This window comes from Melanerpes formicivorus, unplaced genomic scaffold, assembly GCF_026170545.1.
Source record: "Melanerpes formicivorus ecotype bairdi unplaced genomic scaffold, bMelFor1.0.p_v2 SCAF_26, whole genome shotgun sequence".
Classification (NCBI taxonomy): domain Eukaryota; kingdom Metazoa; phylum Chordata; class Aves; order Piciformes; family Picidae; genus Melanerpes; species Melanerpes formicivorus.
The window spans coordinates 12,349,258-12,372,442 of NW_027142378.1; the positions used below are offsets into that span (position 1 = coordinate 12,349,258).

Sequence of the window (23,185 nt, forward strand, 5' to 3'; positions counted from 1 at the left end):
TCTGCTCTGCTCTAGTTTGAAGCCATTGTCCTCATCCTGTCCCTGCAGGCCTTGCCAAACAGTCTCTCTCCATCCTTCCTGTAGCCTCTTCAGGTACTGGCAGGCTGCTATTAGGTCTCCCCAGAGCCTTCTCTTCCGCAGACTAAACACCCCCAGCTCCCTCAGCCTGTCCTTGTAGTAGAGGTGCTCCAACCCCCTGATCATCTTCATGGCCCTCCTCTGGACCAGCTCACCAAGGTCCATGACTCCAGACCTGGATGCAGTGCTCCAGGTGAGGTCTCACCAGAGCAGAGTGGCAGCATCACCTCTCTGGATCTGCTGTGAATGCCTCTTTTGATACAGCCCAGGATGTTATTGGCCTTCTGTGCTGCAGGCTCACACTGTCTGCTCCTCTCCAGCTCCTCATCCCCCAGCACCCCCAAGTCCTTTTCCACAGGGCTCATCCCCTGGTCTGTATTGACAGTGAGGATTGTTCCAGCCCAGGTGCAGAACCCTGCCCTTGCTCTTTTTGAACCTCATGAGGTTCCCCTGGGCACCACCTCTCCAGCTTGTCCAGCCCCCTCTGGATACCATCCCATCCCTCTGAGCACCACTCAGCTGGATGCCATCTGCACACTTGCTGCTGGTGCACTCGACCCCCCTGCCTGTATCATTGATAAAGATATTGAACAGCAGAGCTCCCAGCTCTGAGAGTCAGAACTGGCTTTGTCCTCCAGTAGCTTCAAACCAATTTGGTCTCTTTGTCTTTGGCTACAGACAGAAGCCCTGAGGCCCAGCACAGAGGGCCTGGTGCTCACCTCCCCGCAGGCATGCAATCTCTCGGCCCTTGGTTTTATGAACATCCCTTGTTTGGTGTCTAAAGAGGAGCAATGGCTCTCCATTTAGACTGTGGAGCCTGCTGCTTAATAATAAACACCCTCCTGACAGTGCTAAATGATAGCCTGCTTCTAATAAACCCCATGCTGATCCCTGTGCTGGTGAGAGTCAGCAATTCATCTTCCCGTGCTGCTGAAACCTGAGCTGGGGTTATGGAGAGCACAGGAATCCAGGCACCAGCAGCATCTCCCCTGCTGCTGGGCTCATTTTCTCCCCATAACAAAGCCCTGGCCAGCTTCCTCCCTGTCTTGCAGACCTTGTTAGTAGTTGATTTCATTATTAATCACCCTTAAGGCTCAGCAGGATCTCTCCAGGCATGTACAGGAGGGATCCACAGCAAAAGAGCACCCTGCTTTCCTGCTCCCGTTCCTGCCAGGTCCCTTAGCTGTAATCCTGTTGGGCTGCTGAGCAAAGAGCCTGCAGCCACACTCTTGACTCCACAAGGACGAACTCAGTGCTCCAATTTTCTCCTTGATTTGCTACCAGGGAGGAAAGGAAGGGAGGAAAGGAAGGGAGGAAAGGAAGGGAGGAAAGGAAGGGAGGAAGGGAAGGGAGGAAAGGAAGGGAGGAAAGGAAGGGAGGAAAAGAAGGGAGAAGGAAATTCATAAGGGGAGGGGGAAGAATCTTATCATACTCCAATCTAAATATGCCCCCAAAGGCCTCCAGGGATGGAGCTTCCACCACTCCCCTGGGCAGTTCTGTGTCCACTGAATGGTCCTCCCATGGAAGCCATCCTGCAGCAGGCTGCAGACCAGGATGTGGTGTGGGACAGTGTCAAAGGCTGTGCTCAGGTCCATGCAAAGGAGGTCAGCTGCTCAGCCTTCATCTAGTGATGTTGTGACCTTGTCACAGAAGGCCACCAGGTTGGCCAGGCAGGACCTGCCCCTGGTGGAGCTGTGCTGACTGCACCCAATCACCTCCTGTGCTGTGTGGGGTTTGTTTATTGATCTTATCATTGGCCTCTCAAGACCCTGCTGGGGCTGCCAATGAATTCTCTCCTCTCCCAGAGGAGTGCAACAGCCTGGGAGCAGCCACATGAAGCACCCAGCAATCACTGCAAGCCAACAATTCACACCTGAATGTCATTTTAATCTCCATTCTGTCTCAAGAGCACTGGTTTCACACCCTGCCCCTTTGCCACCCCTCCCACCCCAATTTCCCCCTTTTTCCCCTCAAACCCAGGGCACCTGGGCTCTGCTGCAGTCTCCTCCCACCCCAGGGGCGGCCACTTTGCCCTCCCCACCCTCTCCACTATTTAGTGCCTCCCGGGAAGGGCAGCAGCCCTAAGCTGAGCCCTTCGGGGCTGAGGATCCTCCTCTCACCTCAGGTCAGTGCCCACGGTGCACACTGGGTGATGGTGGTGGTGACAAAAGGCCGGGGGGCCTGCTGGCCCCCCGGTTGTTAGGGCCAACATTGACTCCCCCCATCCCCTCCACGGGTGCTGGCTGGGGCTCCTCAGTGGGGCAGAGCTCTCATCATGCCCACTGATACCCTTGGAACTCCCAAGGGCTGCTGCAGCCCCTTTCACTTAGCTGAGAACCTGCCAGGCAGGCTGCAGGATGGAGCAGACAGCCAAGTGCCTGAGGAAGAGCAGCCTCCAGCTGGACACAACAGACCTGGACTCTGGCTCAGTCCCCCAAGGTAAGTGAGCTGCCCCTGGCTCTGCTGGGGCTGGCCCTGGACCCTTCAGGAGGAGGGATGTCGTGCAAGGGGGGTACAGCACAGCCAGGGCAGGCACAGCTCCCCACTGCTGACCCTCCACAAGCTATCAGCTTCCCCCCAGGCCTGGGGAAACCACAGACTCACAAAGGCTGGGAAAGCTCTCACAGCTAACCCTGAGCTCAGCAGTCCCCCCAGCACCACCATGGCCACACAGTGCTGGAACACCTCCAGGGCAAACAACCAGCAGTGTGTGGGTTCAGCCTGGATGTTGGGGAGAAGCTGGGCAGCTCTTCAGCCCCTCTGAGCCAGGGCTCCCCAGCCCAGCCCTGCACGCTGGACCACACAAGCCACACGGTTCAGAAAGCTCCTCCTTGCCTCCCCTCACCACAGCTCAGGGCTGACCTTCCCCATCCCAGCCTGGGTGGTGCAGAGTCCCTTCACACCCACCCACAGCCCTCATCATGTGCTGCAGAGGTTTGAGGTCAGGCTGTGTGGAGATGCTTTCCCACTGCCCCCCCTCAGCCCAGCTGCTCTCTACCATAGCCAGTTGAGGCTCCCTCAACTTCTCCTGTCCCTTCTGGGTGCTTGCACTTTCAGGACCCTTGTGACAGCTACCATTAATTATCATGATTCATTAACATGGCACCTTTCATTTCCACAGCTGCCTGGAGGCCAGCCAACAGGGGATTGGCTTTCTGCCACCGAAGGCAACAAGCTCAGCTCTGGAAGTCACCCTGTGCCCTGCAGAACAATCACTGCCTGCTCCAGGCCTGCTCAACACAGGGACAACCTGAGAGCCTATCTGCCCCTGCTTGGTGATGAATTCTGCCTGCTCATCAGCCAAGGTGATACTCCTGCCACAGAGAGCAGCAAGGCAGGACCCACAGGACGTGCCCAGCCTTGGCACAGCTGGGGTTGGCAGCCTGGTGCTGAGGAAAGAGAGAGGATGGCTCCCAAGAGGAGCTGAGCTGCAAAACCACCTCCACATCTCCAGCACCAAAGCAGTGCCCTGAGCCTGCTGCCTCCTGGAGACCCTCACAGTGAGATGTTAACACTCAACAGGCAAATCTGTTAGGGAAGAGCAAGAGAGAAGAGTGAGGAGGGAGGGCAAGGTGATGGCTTTATTGTTTGCTTTGTTTCTCACTGCTTTTCCCCTTTAAAGCATCCTCTCTGCTTTGCTGTTTGCCTCCTGAGGGAGGATCTGAACAGGCACCAGCTGAGGACCAGCCTGGAAGGACAGATGTGCCAGAGGAGGGAAGGACACAAGCCACTGGATCTCTCCAGAGAGAAAAGCAAGCTGCACACCTGGCCCTGCAGAGCCACCACCTACCTACTGGCAGTGAGGAGTTCCTCCTCGTGTTGAGGTGGAACCTCCTGTGCTGTAGTCTATATCCATTGCTCCTCAGCCTGGTCACCATGTCCCAGCACTCAGCAGGGACACCTCCAATGGATCAGGCTGCCCAGGGCCGCACTGAGTCTGATCTTGAATATCCCCAGGGATGGGATCTCTGGGCAACCTGTTCCAGTGTCTCACAGCTCTCATGGGGCAGAGCCTCCTCCTGATGTGGTTTAGACAACCCAAAAATTGGCTGCTTTTTTTTTTTGCTTCAAACATCTCCCCTGAGCCTCCTCTTCTCCAGGCTAAGCAACCCCAGCTCCCTCAGCCTCTCCTCACAGGGCTGTGCTCCAGACCCCTCCCCAGCTTTGCCCTTCTCTGGACACCTTCCAGCAGCTCAACATCTTTCCTAACCTGAGGGGCTCAGAACTGGACACAGGACTCCAGGTGTGGCCTGAGCAGTGCTGAGCACAGGGCAGGATGAGCTCCCTGCTCCTGCTGGCCACGCTGCTCCTGCCGCAGGCCAGGATGCCCTTGGCCTTCTTGGCCACCTGGGCACACTGCTGGCTCCTGTTCAGCTGCTGTCCACCACTACCCCCAGCTCCCTCTCTGCCTGGCTGCTCTCAGCCACTCTACCCCCAGTCTGCAGCACTGCCTGGGGTTGCTGTGGCCAAAGTGCAGCACTGAGGACTTGGACTTGCTGAATGCCATCCTGTTGGCCTCTGCCATTGAGGAGCAGCAGCCAAGCTGTTAACATGCAAAGGAAGCTACAAGAGCGAGCATCACCCTCTGCTCAAAGCCCAGTTAACAGCAGCAGAGCTTGGTCCAGTACATGGAACCAGAAGTGCTGTCTGAAGCTTGATCTAGAGGTGGAAGACATTGAATTAGTGAGGTGAGGCAGCAGCATTGCTCTGTGCAAGTCCAGCATGCCCAGGCTCAGCCCCTGAGCTGTTGCCTTCATTCCATATGAGCACTGCCTGCCCTCCTGCACAGGCTTTTAAAAGTGAATTAGCAACAGGCAGGAAGAGATTTAAGAACTGGCTCTGAAACAGACACTTCTGCTTCACACAACTATCAGTGTGAGACCATAGCAGGGCAAAGGTTAAGCAGCTCATGCTACAGCAGAAGGATTTTCATATGTGTGTACTCAGACCAGAAAGGGAAGCAGAGATGGCTAAGACCATGCAGCCTATGCTGTCTTCCATTCCCCCTGGGCTCTGCCTACAATTCACAGAATGGGTTGGATTGGAAGGGATCTTCAAGATCAGCCAGTTCCACCCCCCTGCCATGGGCAGGGACACCTCACACCAGCCCAGGTCGCTCAAGGCCTCATCCAGCCTGGCCTTGAACACCTCCAGGGAGGAGGCATCCACAGCCTCCCTGGGCAGCCTGTGCCAGTCTCTCACCACCCTCACTGGAAAGAATTTCTTCCTCATCTCCAGTCTCAATCTGCCCTCCTCAAGCTTCAATCCATTTCCCCTCATCCTGGCACTACAAGCCCTTGTAAAAGTCTGTTCATGGCTTTCTTCTAGGCTCCCTTCAGGTACTGGCAGTCCATTGCTAAGTCTCCCTGGAGCTTTCTCTTCTCCAGGCTGGACAGCCCCAACTCCCTCAGCCTACAGGGAAGTTTCTCCAGCCCTCTGATCATCTTTGTGGCCTCCTCTGGACCCTCTCCAACAGATCCAAGTACACTCTGCTCTCATGAGAACAGGGTAGAGGGAGAGGATCTCTTCCCTCATCCTGCTGGTCACACTGCTTTTGATGGAGACCCAATTCTCAAGCTGTGCTCCAGCCCTAGGCTTTTTCTAGCCTTTGTGAGGAAGAGGATGCCAAGATGGGCTCACCTGTCTCCTGTACAGCTGCATGCAGTTCCACAAGGTCAAGCTTTCCTGATCTGTTGGTGTCTCTTTTTTGGAAAACTTCCTGGGGAGTGGGGAGAAGGGAAAGAAAAATGAAACAAAAGAGCTTCTCAAGCCCAGACCAGATGATCCCAAAGGCATTGTGAGCAGTGAGACACGGAGAGGGGGCAGAGAAATCAGTGTGGTACCAAATAGAAAAGCAGCCTCTGCCACAGGACTCTGAATTCCTGGATACTCAGCGTGCCAGATGCATTCAGCTTTGGGGCAGTATTAAGGCCAAGCATCTCAGTGAAACATTGGAGAGCACCCAGCACACACAACCCCCAAACAGAGCAAAAACCCCATAGACAGTCAGACATTCACACAATGGTAAGGTGGGGATGTTGACTTCTTAGCCCACGAGCCTCCCTACAGGCTTTGTCTTCCTCCCACCAAGGCAATGGGAACCTGGCTGCTGATTCCAAAGGCAGCAGGAGTCAACCTTTCCCCAGACTGGCTCCCTTCTGACACAGCTGAACTGGGGCTATGGAGGGTGAGAAGCTCAGGAAGCAGGGCCATGCCCTGGTGGTAAAGAGATCGCAGGAACAGCCAGCCTGCAGTCAGAAGCAATGCCCCAGCGTACAAGCCAGGAGTGTCACTCGTGCCAAGGATACATCCAGCAGTGCCAAGATTCCCTGGCAGGCATCCAGGCTGAATCTCAGATGAAAACTCTGGAAACCTGGAGAGAGAAAAAAAGAAGAAGCAAACAAAGGAACAAAACCCCCAGCAAACAACCCCAACACCAAAATAATCCAAACCAACCAGACAAAAAGACCCCACCCTGCAAACAGCAACAAAAAAGCCCCAACCCCCCCAACAAAACTACATAAGCCCAAACAGCAAGCAAACAGCCCAGGCAAAACCCCAAACAAGCAAACACCCTCCACACAGAACCCCAACCAAAGAAACCCCAACCAAAAACCCAGGCAAACAAACCCTGGAACACTAAACCCCCAAACAATTCCCCAAGGGAAAACAACTCTCACAGAACTCCCAGCACCAGTCAAGACCCCACAAACAAAAGCATCCCCAGGCCCAGAAACCAAAAACCCAAACAGCACAAAGAAGCCCAAACACAACTTGAAAAACCACAGAAAAACCCCAAGCCACCAAAAAGCATCACACCACCACCACCAAATAAAACCAACACAACCAAACAAAACCCCCACAAGAATACCCCCTAAAAATTCAACCACCCCCCCAACCAGACAGAAGACACCTCCCAGACAGCCACAACAACAAACCAACCACCCAACCCAGAAGGGGGTTTGGGGGAGTCTCAGAGGGAGTCGAGGGAGATGCTTCTCACCCTCTGCACTGCTCTGTTGAGACCCCACCTGGAGTACTGTGTCCAGTTCTGGAGCCCCTAGCACAAGGGCACAGAACTGCTGGAGGGGGTCCAGAGAAGGGCCACGAGGAGGAGCAGAGGGCTGGAGTCCCTCTCCTATGAGCACAGACTGAGAGAATTGGGGTTGTTCAGTCTGGAGAAGAGAAGACTCCCAGGGGACCTCATTGTGGCCTTCCAGGATCTGCAGGGGGCTCCAAGAAAGCTGGGGAGGGACTTGTGAGGGTGTCAGGGAGGGATAGGACTGGGGGGGATGGAGCAAAACTAGAAGTGGGGAGATTGAGATTGGATGTGAGGAAGAAGTTGTTGCCCATGAGGGTGGTGAGAGCCTGGCACAGGTTGCCCAGGGAGGTGGTGGAAGCCTCCTGCCTGGAGGTGTTTGCAGCCAGGCTGGAGGTGGCTGTGAGCAACCTGCTGTGGTGTGAGGTGTCCCTGCCCATGGCAGGGGGTTGGAGATGGCTGAGCCTTGAGGTCCCTTCCAACCCTGACAGCTCTGTGATTCTGTGAAAACTCTCTCTCTCTTGAGAGGCCTCAGGCCCGCAAAGCCATTCTGGATCTTACCCCACTTGAGATGATCTATCATTTATGATGATAAAAATATGAGGCAACAGGATGGATCCTACCAGTCTTAGAAAATCCAATATGAGCTCCCTGCAGGCATGTAATAGGGAATGAAATATGGTGCAGTCTCTCCAGCTATTAGAGAAAATGGAAGGAAGAGGACATCCCAAAGATGTCATCCCAAGCAGAATTTACTGCATGACCTTGAGCAAAGTCACTTGACCTGAAGAGCTTTGGGGAGCAGCACTGCAGATTAATGGAAACTTGTGCTATACATCTCTCTTCCCCTTTCAGACACCCTGCCAGCTCTGTTAATATCATTAGAAGCAGAAGCATCACTGAAAACATGATGCTGCATCAAAGCTTAGCAGCCCTGCTCTGTGCATCAATTACAGGATGAGTAACAGCAACAGACTCTAACCTCACTGCAGATCATGGGCATAGATTGTCTGTAGACTTCCACTGAGCAAGTACAGCACCACAACTCATCAATCCCTTCCCTGCAGAAAGCAAAGAGGTTTTCAGCTGGTAACAGCCCTGTTACAGTAAACAAGAATCCAGTACTGGAAGGGCCTTGTCCTCAAGCTGATTGCTTATCTAAAACAAAACACTCTCTGTTCAACAGAATCTTCTGACAGGTCTGACTGCTGGGGGTGTTCAGCCTGCAGAAGAGGAGGCTCAGGGGAGACCTTACTGCTCTCTGTAACTCCCTGAAGGGAGGTTGTAGCCAGGTGGGGGTTGGTCTTCTCTCCCAGGCAACCAGCACCAGAACAAGAGGACAGAGTCTCAGGCTGCACCAGGGGAGGTTTGGGCTGGAGGTGAGGAAGAAATTCTTCCCAGACAGAGTAATTGGCCATTGGGATGTGCTGCCCAGGAAGGTGGTGGAGTCACCATCACTGAAGGTATTAAAAAAGAGCCTGGATGAGGCACTTGGTGCCGTGGTTTAGTTGACCAGATGGTGTTGGGTGACAGGTTGGACTGGATGATCTCCAAGGTCTTTTCCAGCCTGGCTGATTCTGTATTCTGCCTGGTGGGTCACACTGCAAAGACAAAACCCCATCCTTGCCCACCTTTCACAGAGCCACAGAACCACAGAATACATCTGGTTGGAAGAGACCTCCAAGCCTGGACATCATCCAGTCCAACCCTTGACTCAGCACTGCAGGGTCAACACTAAACCATGTCCCTCAGCACCAGCTCCACAGGCTGCTGGGACACCTCCAGGGATGGTGACTCCACCACTGCCCTGGGCAGAACATTCCCAGCTTTGAGAACCCTCTCTGTGAGGAAATCTTTCCTAGCATCCAGCCTGAACCTCCCCTGGCACAGCTTGAAACCATTTCCTCTGCTCCTGTCTCTTGCCACCAAGGAGCAGAGGCTGTCCCCTCCTCGCTCCAACCCCCCTTCAGGGAGCTGTAGGGAGCAGTGAGGTCTCCCTCAGCCTCCTCTTCTGCAGACTGAACATCCCCAGCTCCCTCAGCACCTCCTTGTAGCCCAGGTGCTCCAGGCCCTTCTCTGGACACGCTCCAGCCTCTCAATGTCCTTCCTGTAGTGAGGGAAAAGGGAGCTACATCAAATTCAGCTTAAGAGGAAACAGCATCACATCAGTCTCTTGTTTGTCTTTGCTGCCTGTAATGGCTGAGCAGCCTCTCCTCACAGAAGCACAGAAACATTCAGGTTGGAAAAGGCCCTCAGGATCACCAAGTCCAGTGTGCTGCACATCTGTTGGTGCCAGTGAGAAAACTGGGAAGGCAAACTGGATTCATCATCATCATATCTGCAACATCACTGTTGTGGTTGAGAGAAAACAGCCACCCCAAGGGCTCACTGCTGCCCAGGCAGAGCTAGGGACAAAGCAATTCACAGAGTCACAGATTGCATTGGGTGGGAAGGGACCCTCAAAGGTCATCTTGGCCACCTCCCCTGCAGTTAGCAGGGACACCTCCAACTACATCAGGCTGCCCAGGACCATTCTGAACTTAAATGTCTGCAGGGACAGGGCCTCAACCACATCCACGGGCAGCCTCCTTGTGCAGAACTTCCTCCTGATGTCCAACCTAACTCTGCCCTGCTCCAGTTTCCAACCATTGCCCCTTGTCCTGTCACCACAGACCCTTCTGAACAGTCCCTCCCCAGCCTGCCTGTAGGTCCCCTTCAGATACTGAAATGTAGCTCTAAGGTCTCCCCAGGGCGTTCTCTTCTGAACAGCCACAATTCTCTCAGCCTCAAGAGAGGTGCTGCAGCCCTCTGATATTCTTGGTGGCTCTCCTCAGGACCCACTCCATCAGGTCCCTGTCTCTCTTGTGCTGAGGGGCCCACAGCTGGACACAGCACTGCAGGTGAGGTGTCACCAAGCCAGGGGCAGAATCCCCTCCCTCCATTTGCTGGTCACACTTCTCTTGATTCAACACAGGATGCAATGAGCTTGTGGAGTGCTCTGGGCTGCAACTGGCAGAGTGGAGGTCAGACTCCTCACAAGAGGGACAGCCTCAGGGCTTGCTTGGTTCTCAGAAGCATAAGTTACACAGGCTCCCTGCATTCCATCCTGTCTCTCAGGCACAGAGGAGCAGCTCTATGCATGCATAGCAGAGAAGGGTAAATAGGAACAGGAGGCATGAAGCAGGCACATTAAGGTAAAGAAAAGGTCCTCTTCCCTCACATCATTGCCCACAGAACAGACCAGGATAACTTCCTACCCCTTCTACTGGTGATGAAATGAGGGTGAAATGAGAGACAGTTTCACAGCCAAGGCTAAGGTCAAGCTGGATTGGGAGGTCAGATTCAGAGCCTGCATCCAGACAGCATGCTTGCACAGGTACTATGCTTGCTCTTTCCCCTCATCCTTTCACTTGTTGAAATCCAAGCTGAATTAGCTTTGTTTGTACAACTGCCACCATGCTGAGTCAGAGCCCTGCAAATCCTCTCTGGGAATCTAAGATGCCATCAGAGGAGCCACTTGGGTCAGATTCAACCCAGGTTCTCATCCTAGGATTCAGGAAACAGATACAGGAGCTGAGAGTCCTCTCTAAGAGGGTTTATTTTACAGAAGTATTCTTTCTTAGCACTTACTTCTCCAAGATATATTATTCAGGATCCTCTGGAGCTGAACAGAATTTATCTCAGGATTCTGTGTTATGGAAGAGAATTTTTATTGTTTTATCTTATTTTTTTTTCAAGTATCAAATCACTTTTCTCCCTCTTTTCCTGGCATGTCCCACCTTCCCTCTCTGCTTTCTGGCCCCACTCCAGCCAGTGTGAAAATCAATAGGAAAGACTCCCTCTGAATATGGCAAGATTCTCAGCTTGCCAGAACTTCAGCCTGCCCTGGGCTAGGCTCTCAGGGCTACACACAGCTCAGGGTGGTGGTGCAGATTTGCACTGAGTGAGAATCCAGACTGCACCTTTCAGCCCTGCTGTCACTTGCTCCATCAAGCACACTGCCAGGAGATCTGCTTCAAATATTTCCCTTTGTGTCATTTACAAACAGACAGACAGAAATTTTGGGATGCATCAGAATACAGAATTAACCAGGCTGGAAAAGACCTCAGAGATCATCCAGTCCAACCTACCACCCAATACCATCTCATCAACTCAACCATGGCACCAAGGGCCTCATCCAGGCTCTTTTTGAGCGGCTCCAGGGATGGGGACTCCACCACCTCCCTGGGCAGCACATCCCAGTGGTCAATCTCTCTTGTTGGGAAGAACTTTCTCCTCCCCTCCAGCCTAAACCTCCCCTGGCACAGTTTGAGACTGTGTCCTCTTGCTCTGCTGCTGGGTGCCTGGGAGAAGAGACCAACCCCCACCTGGCTACAACCTCTCTTCAGGGAGTTGCAGAGAGTAATGAGGTTCCCCCTGAGCCTCCTCTTCTGCAGGCTAAGCAACCCCAGCTCCCTCAGCCTCTCCTCACAGGGCTGTGCTCCAGACCCCTCCCCAGCTTTCTTGCCCTTCTCTGGACACCTTCCAGCAGCTCAACATCTTTCCTAACCTGAGGAGCCCAGAACTGGACACAGGACTCAAGGTGTGGCCTGAGCAGTGCTGAGCACAGGGCAGGATGAGCTCCCTGCTCCTGCTGGCCACACTGTTCCTGATGCAGGCCAGGATACCGTTGGCCTTCTTGGCCACCTGGGCACACTGCTGGCTTATGTTCAAATGCTGTCAATCTGTACCCCCAGGTACAGCCACTCTGACCCCAGCCTGTAGTGCTCCTTCTCCACACTTTTCAAAGGAGAGGCTTCCCCTCCTCCTTGTCATAGGTAAAGTTTACAGGTTGGTTTTCCTTTCTGTTGTAGGAACTGTGACATTTCTTTGGAGGATTTGTTTTAAATGCCACTCTTCAAAAAGGAAAATCCTGCTCTCAGCCCTCTGAGGCATGCAGGGTTGTGATTTGAGGAACAGCAGCACTGCTCACCTGTGGGCCTCCTGACAGCAGAGGATAGGGACCTCACAACGTAGGGCAATTTGTAGCACTCCTGAGAGCCACAGCATTCTCAAAAGCAGTATCTTAAACAAGTGCCAAAAGGGAGCACTGCTTGTGTTCTAGTGACAGCTTCTGCCAAAGGATTGCTATCAAAAGGGTAAACATGTTTCTGTCAGAGGCTGCTTGCCAAGTGCAAGGTTTGCTACCAAATAAAATCAGCCTCCTGTTCTCAGAGGTGGAACTCTTACATCCACAGAATGGTTTAGGTTGGAAGGGACCTTAAAGATCATCCAGTTCCAATGCCCTCTACCATGGGCAGGGAAACCTTCCACCAGCCCAGGTTGCTCAAGGCTCTGTCCATCTTGGCCATGCACACCTCCAGGGAGAGAGCATCCACAACCTCCCTGGGCAGCCTGTGCCAGTCTCTCAACACCCTCACTGGAAAGAACATCTTCCAAACCTCCAGTCTCAATCTGCCCTCCTCAAGCTTCACTCCATTCCCTCTCATAACTACAAGCCCTTGTAAAAACTCCTCCCCAGCTTTCTTGTAGCCCCCTTCAGGCACTGGAAGGCTGCTCTGAGGTCTCCCTGGAGCTTTCTCTTCTGCAAGCTAAACAGCCCTGACTCCCTCAGCCTCTCCCCCATAGGGGAGGTTCTCCAGCCCTCTGATCAGCTTTGTGGCCCTCCTCTGGACCCACTCCAGCAGTTGTATGTCCTTCTTGTGTTGAGGGTCCCAGAACTGGATGCAGTACTCCAGGTGGGGTCTCTCCAGGTGGTGAGAGCCTGGCACAGGTTGCCCAGGGAGGTGGTGGAAGCCTCATGCCTGGAGGTGTTTGCAGCCAGGCTGGAGGTGGCTGTGAGCAACCTGCTGTGGTGTGAGGTGTCCCTGCCCATGGCAGGGGGTTGGAGCTGGCTGAGCCTTGAGGTCCCTTCCAGCCCTGACAATTCTATGATCCTAAGATTAAGTTCAAACCATTCACACCCTGTTGTGTAGAGAAGGATTCCTGCCTCAGTGCTAAGCTGTTGCTAAGCTTCACAGTAACATCTGCTGTGTGGGACCAGCACTGTACACACAGCTCAGCCTCCTGCAGCCCCTCTCCGTTCCCCACGCTTCCACATCCAGAGTTCCCTTGAGCATACTTTGACTTCTACAGAGCTCCACCACAGCTCTGGAGCAGTCTGCACACTTACCTGTTCAAAATACTTTGTGAAGAAGTCCTCCCAGATCTTGCCTTCATACCTGTCAACAATTTCCTGTGAGGTATTAAGAAAAAAGAAACAAGTCATTAACTCAGGAAAGAAAAATAATCATCATCCAAGAAGATGCTTTCCCAGAGCTGAATTCTGTCATCCCACACTCTCCCCACCTCCCCAGTCAATGCTTCATCTGTAGTGCAACCCATTACTGAGGTTGTTCTGAATACTCTGATAACACTCAGTAGGGAGAAACATTGCCCCCTCCCCCCCAACCCCCAAGCTCCACCACAAAGGATGGCCTCACTCCATGCCAAGAAGAGAAAAAAAGGAGCTCTGTCCTCCCTCACACAGGAGGATAGAGGAGATGAAAGAGGGAATGGCCCTGTTGATGCCAGGGAAACAGACTCTGCCATAAACTCCTTGGCACAAGTTGCAGGAGTGCAGGGAAATAACCTCCAGACCTCTGCATGGGAAGAGTACTGGTCCAGAGCAGCCTTCCAGTACCTGAAAGGGGCCTGGCAAGAAGGCTGGGAAGGGACTTTTGACAAGGGCTTGTAGTGATAGGACAAGAGGGAATGGACTGAAGCTTGAGGAGGGCAGATTGAGACTGGAGATGAGGAAGAAATTCTTTCCAGTGAGGGTGGTGAGAGACTGGCACAGGCTGCCCAGAGGGGCTGTGGATGTCCCCTCCCTGGAGGTGTTCAAGGCCAGGCTGGATGAAGCCTTGAGCAGCCTGGGCTGGTGTGAGGTGTCCCTGTCCATGGCAGGGGTGTTGGAACTGGGTGATCTTGAAGGTCTCTTCCAACCCAAACCATTACATGAATCTATGAATCAGGTCTTCAAAACATTCAAGGCATGAAAGGAGAAGGGAGAGGTGAAGGAATGGACCAGGAGCCTTCACAAAGCCATGAACAAGAAAGCCTGCAGAGCAAATAAGATGGTGTCCCCAAAAGAAGTTTGCAAAAAGGCAACTAATAAAGGCCTCCACAAAAATCTGGTAGTGCCCCACATCTGTCTGCATCTGTCCACGTGGTCTGAGGGTCTGGCTGTAAACCTGAGCTGCCCTTTCAGAGGTGCTGCAACACAATCACTCACATTCTCACCCAGCCTCTCTGTGGAGCAGAGCAGCAGGCAAACCCCAACATCTCACTCCCCTCATACTCACCTTGGAGAGGGTGAAACTGCTGTTCCCACCCATTTCCCTGCAGATACAAAAGAGCAGACACACTCAGGAGACACGCCAGGGTTTTGTGTTTGCCCCTGAGGAGGCATCCCCCATCCCCAGCACACTCTGCCAGCCCATGTGTTTTGCCCCTGCAGTAAGGGGAGAAGCCTCCACAGCTCCCCAGGGACTGCTGGCCTTTCACTTCTCCAAAGCCCAATTTCTGTTCCACATCCCTATCATAGAGTCATCACAGAATGATGAATGACACCAGAGGAGCTGCTGGCAGACTGATGGTGCATTAAAAAGGTTGTTCTCAAGCAGGAGCATGCTGCAAGGACCCTTTGTGTGGGCCTACTTCCACACTTCTTGAGAGGATAAGCCCAAAAGCAATGGTTTAGCCACTGAGAAGCCTAAGGTGGGAGAAACCCCCAGCCAGCCTCTCCCAAAAGGGATTGTGCTGCCCCTGTCAGAGCAGCAAGGACAGAGCACTCCGAGGGTGCGGGTGTGCCGGCAGGGGGGCAGCAGCATCTCACCGGAGAACGTGCTTCCTGGAGAAGACCCTCAGGATGAATTCAGACTCCTGCTGAGGCTCCAGGGTGGATGGGACAATCACATAGACACCAGGCTCCAGGTGGAAGTCCTGAGTCACTTCCCTTTCATCAAGGAAGATCTGGTGCCTGTTGGGCCGGTGTTGGGTGAAGAAGGCTGGGGGCAGCTTTTTGTTGCTTTCCTGGTACTGGTCAGGGAGGAAAGATAAGAGAAACCTCTTCTGCAGCAGATGGCCAGCAGGAGCAGGGAGGTCATTCTGCCCTGTGCTCAGCACTGGTTAGGCCACACCTTGAATCCTGTGCCCAGTTCTGGGCTCCTCAGGTTAGGAAAGATATTGAGCTGCTGGAAGGTGTCCAGAGAAGGGCAAGAAAGCTGGGGAGGGGTCTGGAGCACAGCCCTGTGAGGAGAGGCTGAGGGAGCTGGGGTTGCTTAGCCTGGAGAAGAGGAGGCTCAGGGGAGACCTGATTGCTCTCTACAACTCCCTGAAGGGAGGTTGTAGCCAGGTGGGGGTTGGTCTCTTCTCCCAGGCACCCAGCACCAGAACAAGAGGACATAGTCTCAAGCTGTGCCAGGGGAGGTTTAGGCTGGAGGGGAGGAGAAAGTTCTGCCCAGAAAGAGCAATTGGTCATTGGGATGAGCTGCCCAGGGAGGTGGTGGAGTCACCATCCCTGGAGGTGTTCAGAAAAGGCTTTGATGTGGCACTTGGAGCCATGGTTTGGTTGTCAGGAGGTGTTAGGGATTAGGTTACAGGTTGGACTTGATGATCTCTGAGGTCAGTTCCAGCCTGGTTGATTCTGTGATTCTATGAAAATATTCAGTATTTACATGGAGTTACAATTTATAAACAGCACAAGAACCACCCTGGACAAAACCAGGAGGTTACCAACAGCTTCCTCCTCCTCCCCCCCATCGCCCCCCGTACATGGGACAAGAGATAGAGAAGAGCAGAGAGTATCTGTAAGTATTTAACCGCAGCCAGGGTCAGAAGCAACCAGCTAGTATCTGCTGGAGCAAAGAAACAGAAAAGAGCAAGAGTTAGTTTACACAACTACCTTTATGCTGGCATTCAGTCCAAGGGATTATTTAGATCTTATCATTACTTCCCCTTTTCCATCCAGTAGTGATTTATTCACATTCCACTACTTTCTGTCCAAGATTTGTGGAAAATTTCCTAGGCACAGCCACACCACCTCAGCACAAGCAGGTGGCAGGGCCCACAGGATTCAGTCTCATTTCAAGACAGGATGGTTCTCACTATGCACTCCCTCTGCCCAATAATTGCAAGGCAAAGAGCAGGGCTTCCTGCAGCTTTGCCAACAATTAACAGTGCTTGCAAGAATCAGCAGAAGGAGAAGGGGGTCCTTCCAAAGTGGCTGCTGCAAAAGTCATTTCCACTCTGGCAGAAATGGCTGCAGGCAGGAACTGCTCTAGAGATTGCTCTTCAGGAGCCAGAATCATAGAATCACAGAACTGTCAGGGTTGGAAGGCACCCCAAGGCTCAGCCAGCTCCAACCCCCTGCCATGGGCAGGGACACCTCACACTGCAGCAGGTTGCTCACAGCCACATCCAGCCTGGCTGCAAACACCTCCAGGCAGGAGGCTTCCACCACCTCCCTGGGCAACCTGTGCCAGGCTCTCACCACCCTCACGGGCAACAACTTCTTCCTAACACCCAGTCTGAGAACATCTCTCCCATCCCTTGGGTACCCTGCACTTTGTCCCCAGCTTGTCCTTTGCAGAAGGGTTTTTCAGAGCACTTGTGACCCAAGCATGCAGCAGCAGCAGCAACCTAATCCCCAGCCCTGACTACATCCATGTGTGCTTCATCTGCCTGACACTCCTAGCTCTTACAGATGTTTTTCTCTGCAGGCACTTTTCTCCAACAGAAGGCTGGATAAAGTGTTGATCCAGGCAATGCTGAACTCATTTTTAATGCCAGAGTGCCCAGTACAGAAGCCAAATAAATAATCCTGCTAGCTAAAACCACTGTCACCTTCTGATCTTGGCTGCTCCTCCAAACATTTAGCCATTTCAGTCCACAGCCTCGTGGCAGCGAAGCTATTTCTCTTCCTTTGCCAATATTTTTCTTACTAATAGAGCAATCTTTCTTCTGAAGGGTTGAGGGTTACTCCTTCTCATGCCCCTTATGTTAAATTCCAAGGTTTTTATATTCCATCAATACTTTGCTGGCTCTAGCTCCAATACCTTATACCCTCTGGGCTCCCCACCTCTCTCTATTGATCTTGGCTACTGCTACAAACCTGAAATTAAAGCCCTGGCTGCCACCATTCCCCCCTGGGCTGCAGCACAGCGGTATGCTAGGGCCACACTCAGATCCTCTCTGCCACTTCTAACCCTTCTGGCATCCAAAATACTGAAGTCAGGAAGGAGTGGCATCTTACTTTGTGGTTACCATGCAGGTAACTGGCAAGGTAACTGTGCTGCCCTGACCTTGCCCCCCAAACTAGTTCTTTGCCAGCCCAAAGTGACTCTCCCTTAAGAGGTGTTCTGAGTAGTAACAGGATGGAAGAAAGGCCCTTTTAAGATAAAAGACCATAAAGCTCTCCCTGTTTTAAAAAGCCCCCCAAAATGGGACTTCCTCCAGGCTGTAACTCACAAGATATTAACATTGAGGCACCAAAGGCTCCTGGATAAAGAAAATACTACAAATACAGCTGGCCTGATGAAGCTGAAGCACTTGCATCTTCAGCTCCAGAGTATGCCCAGCTAGGAAGGAACCTGAGCTCCCTGAGAAACCCCTGAATTGCATGGGACAAAGAGTTCTGCTCCCTCCTCATCCCCAGACTGAGACATGGCAGAAATATGGCTCTGGGTCTCCTGAGAGCTGAAGTGAATCCAGCTTAGACATGGCCAAGGACTGGGGCAGGAAGAAAATGCTGGTTGGATAAACACTGATGCCACTTCTAATACCTCTGAAGACAGAAGCTGGACAACTGATGTCCCCTTTTAAGGCCACTGAGCCCTCCTAACTGGCTGCTTTTCCCAAGAGTCAGTGGATAGCTCCCTGTTAACAGTGACTTACAGTGGAGCCTCCATGAATTCAAATACACTGCTACCAGCTGTCAGCCAAGGAACAAAGGCAGTCACAGTGTTCTTCAGTGTTGTCATCACAGGGACACTTGCTCAGGCCCCCCAGCAAACAGCCAGAAGTGATGACAAGGCACTCACCTGTAGGTCCACCTGCAGGAAGGAAAGAAGCAGAGCATCTCTAAGACAGGGCCCTCTGAGACCCACCCAACATAGCCACAGCTGAACAGCTCCAACTCTCTCAGCCTGCCCCCACAGCAGAGGTTATCTAGTCCTCTCCTAATTTTTGTGGCCCTCCTCTGGACCCTCTCCAGCAGTTCTATACCCTTCCAGTGCTGGGGGCACCAGAACTGGATACAGTACTCCAGGTGGGGTCTCAGCAGAGCAGAGTAAAAGGGGAGGATCACCTCACTTGTCCTGCTGGTCACACTTCTTTTGCAGCCCAGGATACAAAACCCCCACAGAACTCTTGGTCTGCAAAGCTCTACAATTTGCTGGGGCTGGAAGTGTCCCTGTTTGGGGAAGACAAGAAAGACAAAGCAATTCTTCACACCTTGTAGAGTGAAAACCCAATGAAGAGGTGAGGAGCTCGGTTCCGGTGTTTGCTGCTGGGTTTCTGCATCAGGGATATGACCACGTTGCAGGAACCCAGGCTTCTCTTGCTGTCTTCAGCTGGTAAAACATTCAGCCAGTACTGAGGATTCATCCAAAAGGTGCCTGAGCAAAAGAGGAAAAAACATTTTGATGTCCTTTTCCACCTTAAAATTGGCTTCTACCTTCCCACGTGATGCCTGAGCCACAGAGTCACAGAGTGTTAGGGCTTGGAAGGGACCTCGAACCATCACCCAGCCCAACCCCCTGCCAGAGGAGGATCACCTAGGGCAGACCACACAGGAACACATCCAGGTGGGTCTTGAATGTCTCCAGAGAGGGAGCTGTGTCTGCCATCTGACTGAACAGGTCACAGCTTGTCTGGATCTCCAGACTCCACAGGGTTTTATTCTCAGGATGCAGTTCAGAAGCTTAGCTGTGCAACCACTGTGTAAGAGAGGAGGAAGGCTCAGGCACAGGGAACTGTGTTTCCATTTGCCTGCAACTGAGGGCTCGTTTGGTTCAGAAATGTGTCACTGTTGCTCCAGCACCTCCAGTCTGTGGCCTAGCTGCCTCCGGACACCACATGCTTTGCTGCCAGGCAGGCTGAACCTCTGCATTTCCCACTCACTTCACTTAACATACCACTCCCTGAAGGTGCTGAGGAGCCAAAGTTTTACAGACAAGCTTAATGCTCCGAAGCAACTCAGCACTGGCAACTGATCCTAGGACCCTGCAGCTCATTTCATGCCATAAGCAGCCCACCGCCCTGTATTTGTGAGTGATGGATGGTAGCAACATAGAATGGTAGGAGTTGGAAGGGACCTCTGGAGATCCCCTAGATTGGGTTGCCCATGGTGGCATCCAGGTGGGTTTTGAAAGTCTCCACTGAAGGAGAGTCCACAGCCTCTCTGGGCAACCTGGTCAGGGCTCACAGGATCTGACCTGACACCCTCACAGGAAAGAAGTTTCTCCTTAAGCTCAAGTGAAAGCTCCTGTGTTCTAGTTTGCACTTGTTGCACCTTGTCCTGTCACTGGCCAAACCCCATGGGGTGCAAGCCCTTCAGCTGCTTCTTTTCTGATGTTTGTGTGGAGGGTGGAGGAGGAAGCACATTTCTGTGGTCAGCTTTGTCACAAGAGGTTTAAAATGCTGGCAACCGAGTCAGCAGTCAGTCCTCCAAAAGAGCATCTCTCACCATTACAGCACCTCAGGCTTCCTCCTGCAGTGCTTCCTTTAACCCATCTCCCCCTCTTCAGGGAGTACATCCACTTCTTCCCATCTTCCTGGCTCATCAAGTCTGGAGTTAATTTACAGATCACCAGATCTACAAAATGAATCTGGAAATCTCGCAGAGACATCCTGGGAAAAGAGTGCCAGGAGACATCTTGTCAGCAGTTCGGTTTGGTCCATATGGCTTGGGAAAGAAAGGCAAGGGAAGGGAGCAGGGAGCTTCGAAGCCACCCTGCTCCGTGCTGCGTATGGTAACGCTCATGTTTTATGAGGCAGGGAAGAAGGCAGCGTCTGCTCCAAGCAGCAGCCCCAGCAGCCGCAAAGGCAGGAAGGGCACTTCAGCCAAGCACAGGAGCGCGGAGATCGCACCGGGAGCGCTGCCGCCGCCGAGCCGCGCAGGCAGCACTGCCACCGAGCCGCGCAGGCAGCACTGCCACCGAGCCGCGCAGGCAGCACTGCCGCCCAGCCGCGCAGGCAGCACTGCCGCCGAGCCGCGCAGGCAGCACTGCCGCCCAGCCGCGCAGGCAGCACTGCCGCCCAGCCGCGCAGGCAGCATTGCCGCCGAGCCGCGCAGGCAGCACTGCCACCTCGCGGCGCAAGCTGTGCAGAAACCACACAATTGTCAGCCTGGAAGGCACCACAGGGATCACTCAGTTCCAACCCCCCTACCATGGGCAGGGACACCTCACACCACAGCAGGTTGCTCACAGCCACCTCCAGCCTGGCTGCAAACACCTCCAGGCAGGAGGCTTCCACCACCTCCCTGGGCAACCTGTGCCAGGCTCTCACCACCCTCATGGGGAATGACTTCTTCCTAACATCCAATCTCAGTCTCCCCTTTTCTAGTTCTGCTCCATCCCCCCCAGTCCTATCCCTCCCTGACACCCTCAAAAGTCCCTCCCCAGCTTTCTTGTACCTTCCTTCAGATCTTGGAAGGCCACAATTAGGTCTCCTGAGAGCCTTCTCTAGCCTGAACAGCCTCAACTCTCTCAACCTGTCGTCATAGGAAAGGAGCTGCAGCCCTCTTATCATCCTCGTGGCCCTTCTCTGGATCCTCTCCAGCACTTTTATGTCCTTGTTGTGCTGGGGGCTCCAGAACTGGGCACAGTACTCCAGGTGGGCTTCCCAAAGCTACCTTAAAAAGAAGAAGGCAGGGCAGAAGTTCCTGAAAGCTGGCCATGTCTCTAGCAGCCCTGGGAGAGCTGGCTGTGTCCTGCTTTTCCTTCCCTCCTGCCACTGAAGAACAGTGCAGCTCTCCCGTGGCAGCACAGCTACAGCTTCTCACATGGTCAAGCCGAAGACAGCAGAAAAGCCAAGCAGGGGCTGATACCAAGCAGATCACATACGCCTCAGCCTGAGTGGCAATGTGCTGCTTCATCTCCAGATGCAGCCCCAGAGATACTGGCAGAGAGAGGAGAGGCAAGACTGTGCTATTACCAGAATTCTCCATCCTCCTTCTTTTTCCTCAGCAAAATCTTCTCCTTGGGGCTCAGCAGTTCCCACTTGTACGAGCTGAGGGCAAAACCACGACATGAGTAACCAAACGTGGCCTCAGATTCAAGACAGCAGATATAGCTCTCCTCTCTGAAAAGAGGCCACATCCCTGTCCCCACGTATCTCCAGATCTATCCCTCACTAAACACAAGCCTCCCATGCCTCTGGAGAGTCTCCACAAGCACTCTGGGTCCCCTGAGATGTAGCTAAATGGCTGAGTTTTCTCCAGCAGGAGCCAGAACTGCTGCATTTCCATCAGCCAGCACATGCAGCCCAAGTACTTAAAAGATAAAAATATAGACCTGCTTTGTTGGTTAATTTTCTGTCAAAGGAGACATAACAGGACGAGTGCTTGGCATAATGAATGAAGGAGTGAGCAGGACAGCACAAAAGGCAGCTGGGAGCCAGTTAAAAGGCAGGCCTACAGTATGTTGCTCATTATGCCGTTCAGCAGGAGCAGCTGGCACACTGGCATTATGTGGCAGACACGCAGCAGAGGAGCTACTGCTCTGCTAGACAAGGGGAAAGTCACTCACATCCCCAACACCTCCCTGGGCTCCTCCCTCCTCCCCCCCAACCCTGAGCCTCAGCAAACAGGGTTTGTGCAGGGAATGAAGTGAAGCTCGGAAAGAACACGCTCTGCTTCAAAGAGCAACAGGATGCAAGCCTACAGTGGTCCATGGTCGAGAGTGCAGACCACTGACCCTCATGGATCCCAAGGGACACAACTCAGGCAGCTGCAAATATAGGGCAGCCCATGGAGGACTCCTTTGCAGCCACCCAACTCCCATGATGGGCAGCCCATGGAGGACTCCTTTGCAGCCACCCAACTCCCACACTTGGCAGCCTGTGTAGAGCTCTGCACAGTTCCTCTGGTGACAAGGGGCTGTGTGCCCTAAAACATGCTGCTGAGAGGCTCCTGCACCGCTCTCTGTCCCTTTGCATGCCATCCAGGTGACAGCAATGTGGCCAGCATGTGACATTCATGTTTCCTCTGTCAGTCTGTGAATGGAGGAGCAGAACCGAGCTTGTTGAACCTGTGTCTGTGAAGTGAGCCTGACTCCTCGAGCACTGCCTGCTGGAAAAATACAAATGCACTGCTTTGACACCAGAGGGTCTATGCAAGGGACTGTCACTTGGCTTAATTCTACTCTCAGCACTGATTCATGCCTGAAGATGGCAGCAGCTTTCCTCCAAGAAACCTCTCCTCTCCCTCAGCAGCAGACCTCTGCTTTTCAACTCACCTGTCACTCCAGTCTCCTTTCCATTCAATTTTCCCCCATGGATTTCTCAGCCTCACTAGGTATTCTGGTCCACCTTGACAGGTCACCTGCAGAAAACAGTAACACTGTGCTTAACAAGGTCTTAGCACTTCTCCTCTCTTTGTATCTCTGCACTCTGTCAAGCATTGACAAAAGCTATTTTTGTTCTCAAGATCTATTTTGGTCCTCATAGATGACAGGAAGTAGGATGATAAAAATCCATGACCATGCAGCTCTGAGTGCAGGCAGAAAGGGACTGAAATGCTTATCTTACCTTCTAGAACTGAAACTAGAGACCTCACAGATTCCTGATTTGGAGGCTTGGCTGTAAATTCCTCTCCCTTTCCAACATCTGCTCATTTTTGTGCTGATGTGGGGGCAGGACTGTTCTACTGTGGAAGCTAAATCCTACCCTAGTGCAAAGGCACAGCACAGTGGAGCCCATGGGATGACCACGTAGATCAGTGTCTTCTAAACTGGGATGCTGTGGTGGGAGAAAAGAGAGCCAGGCCAGCTAGGGGATTTGCTGGCAGCACACATCAGAATAGCT

The 23,185-nt window shown here is 53.0% G+C and overlaps 1 protein-coding gene across 2 annotated transcripts in view; it reads right to left on the minus strand.

Annotated features, from left to right (window-relative positions):
• The window catches only part of LOC137448820 (calpain-14-like), a 45,076-nt gene that overhangs the window by 3,036 nt on the left and 18,855 nt on the right, over positions 1-23,185 (minus strand). For both annotated transcript variants that reach the window (XM_068153718.1, XM_068153717.1), the window contains 11 exons: positions 22,618-22,703; positions 21,317-21,391; positions 19,845-20,008; positions 18,611-18,774; positions 14,994-15,196; positions 14,461-14,497; positions 13,290-13,352; positions 10,748-10,805; positions 6,387-6,451; positions 5,922-5,990; positions 5,719-5,797 (listed from right to left, as the gene is read on the minus strand). In XM_068153718.1, the coding sequence (XP_068009819.1) occupies positions 5,719-5,797; positions 5,922-5,990; positions 6,387-6,451; positions 10,748-10,805; positions 13,290-13,352; positions 14,461-14,497; positions 14,994-15,196; positions 18,611-18,774; positions 19,845-20,008; positions 21,317-21,391; positions 22,618-22,703 (1,063 nt within the window). The remainder of the gene's footprint in view (positions 1-5,718; positions 5,798-5,921; positions 5,991-6,386; positions 6,452-10,747; positions 10,806-13,289; positions 13,353-14,460; positions 14,498-14,993; positions 15,197-18,610; positions 18,775-19,844; positions 20,009-21,316; positions 21,392-22,617; positions 22,704-23,185) is intronic.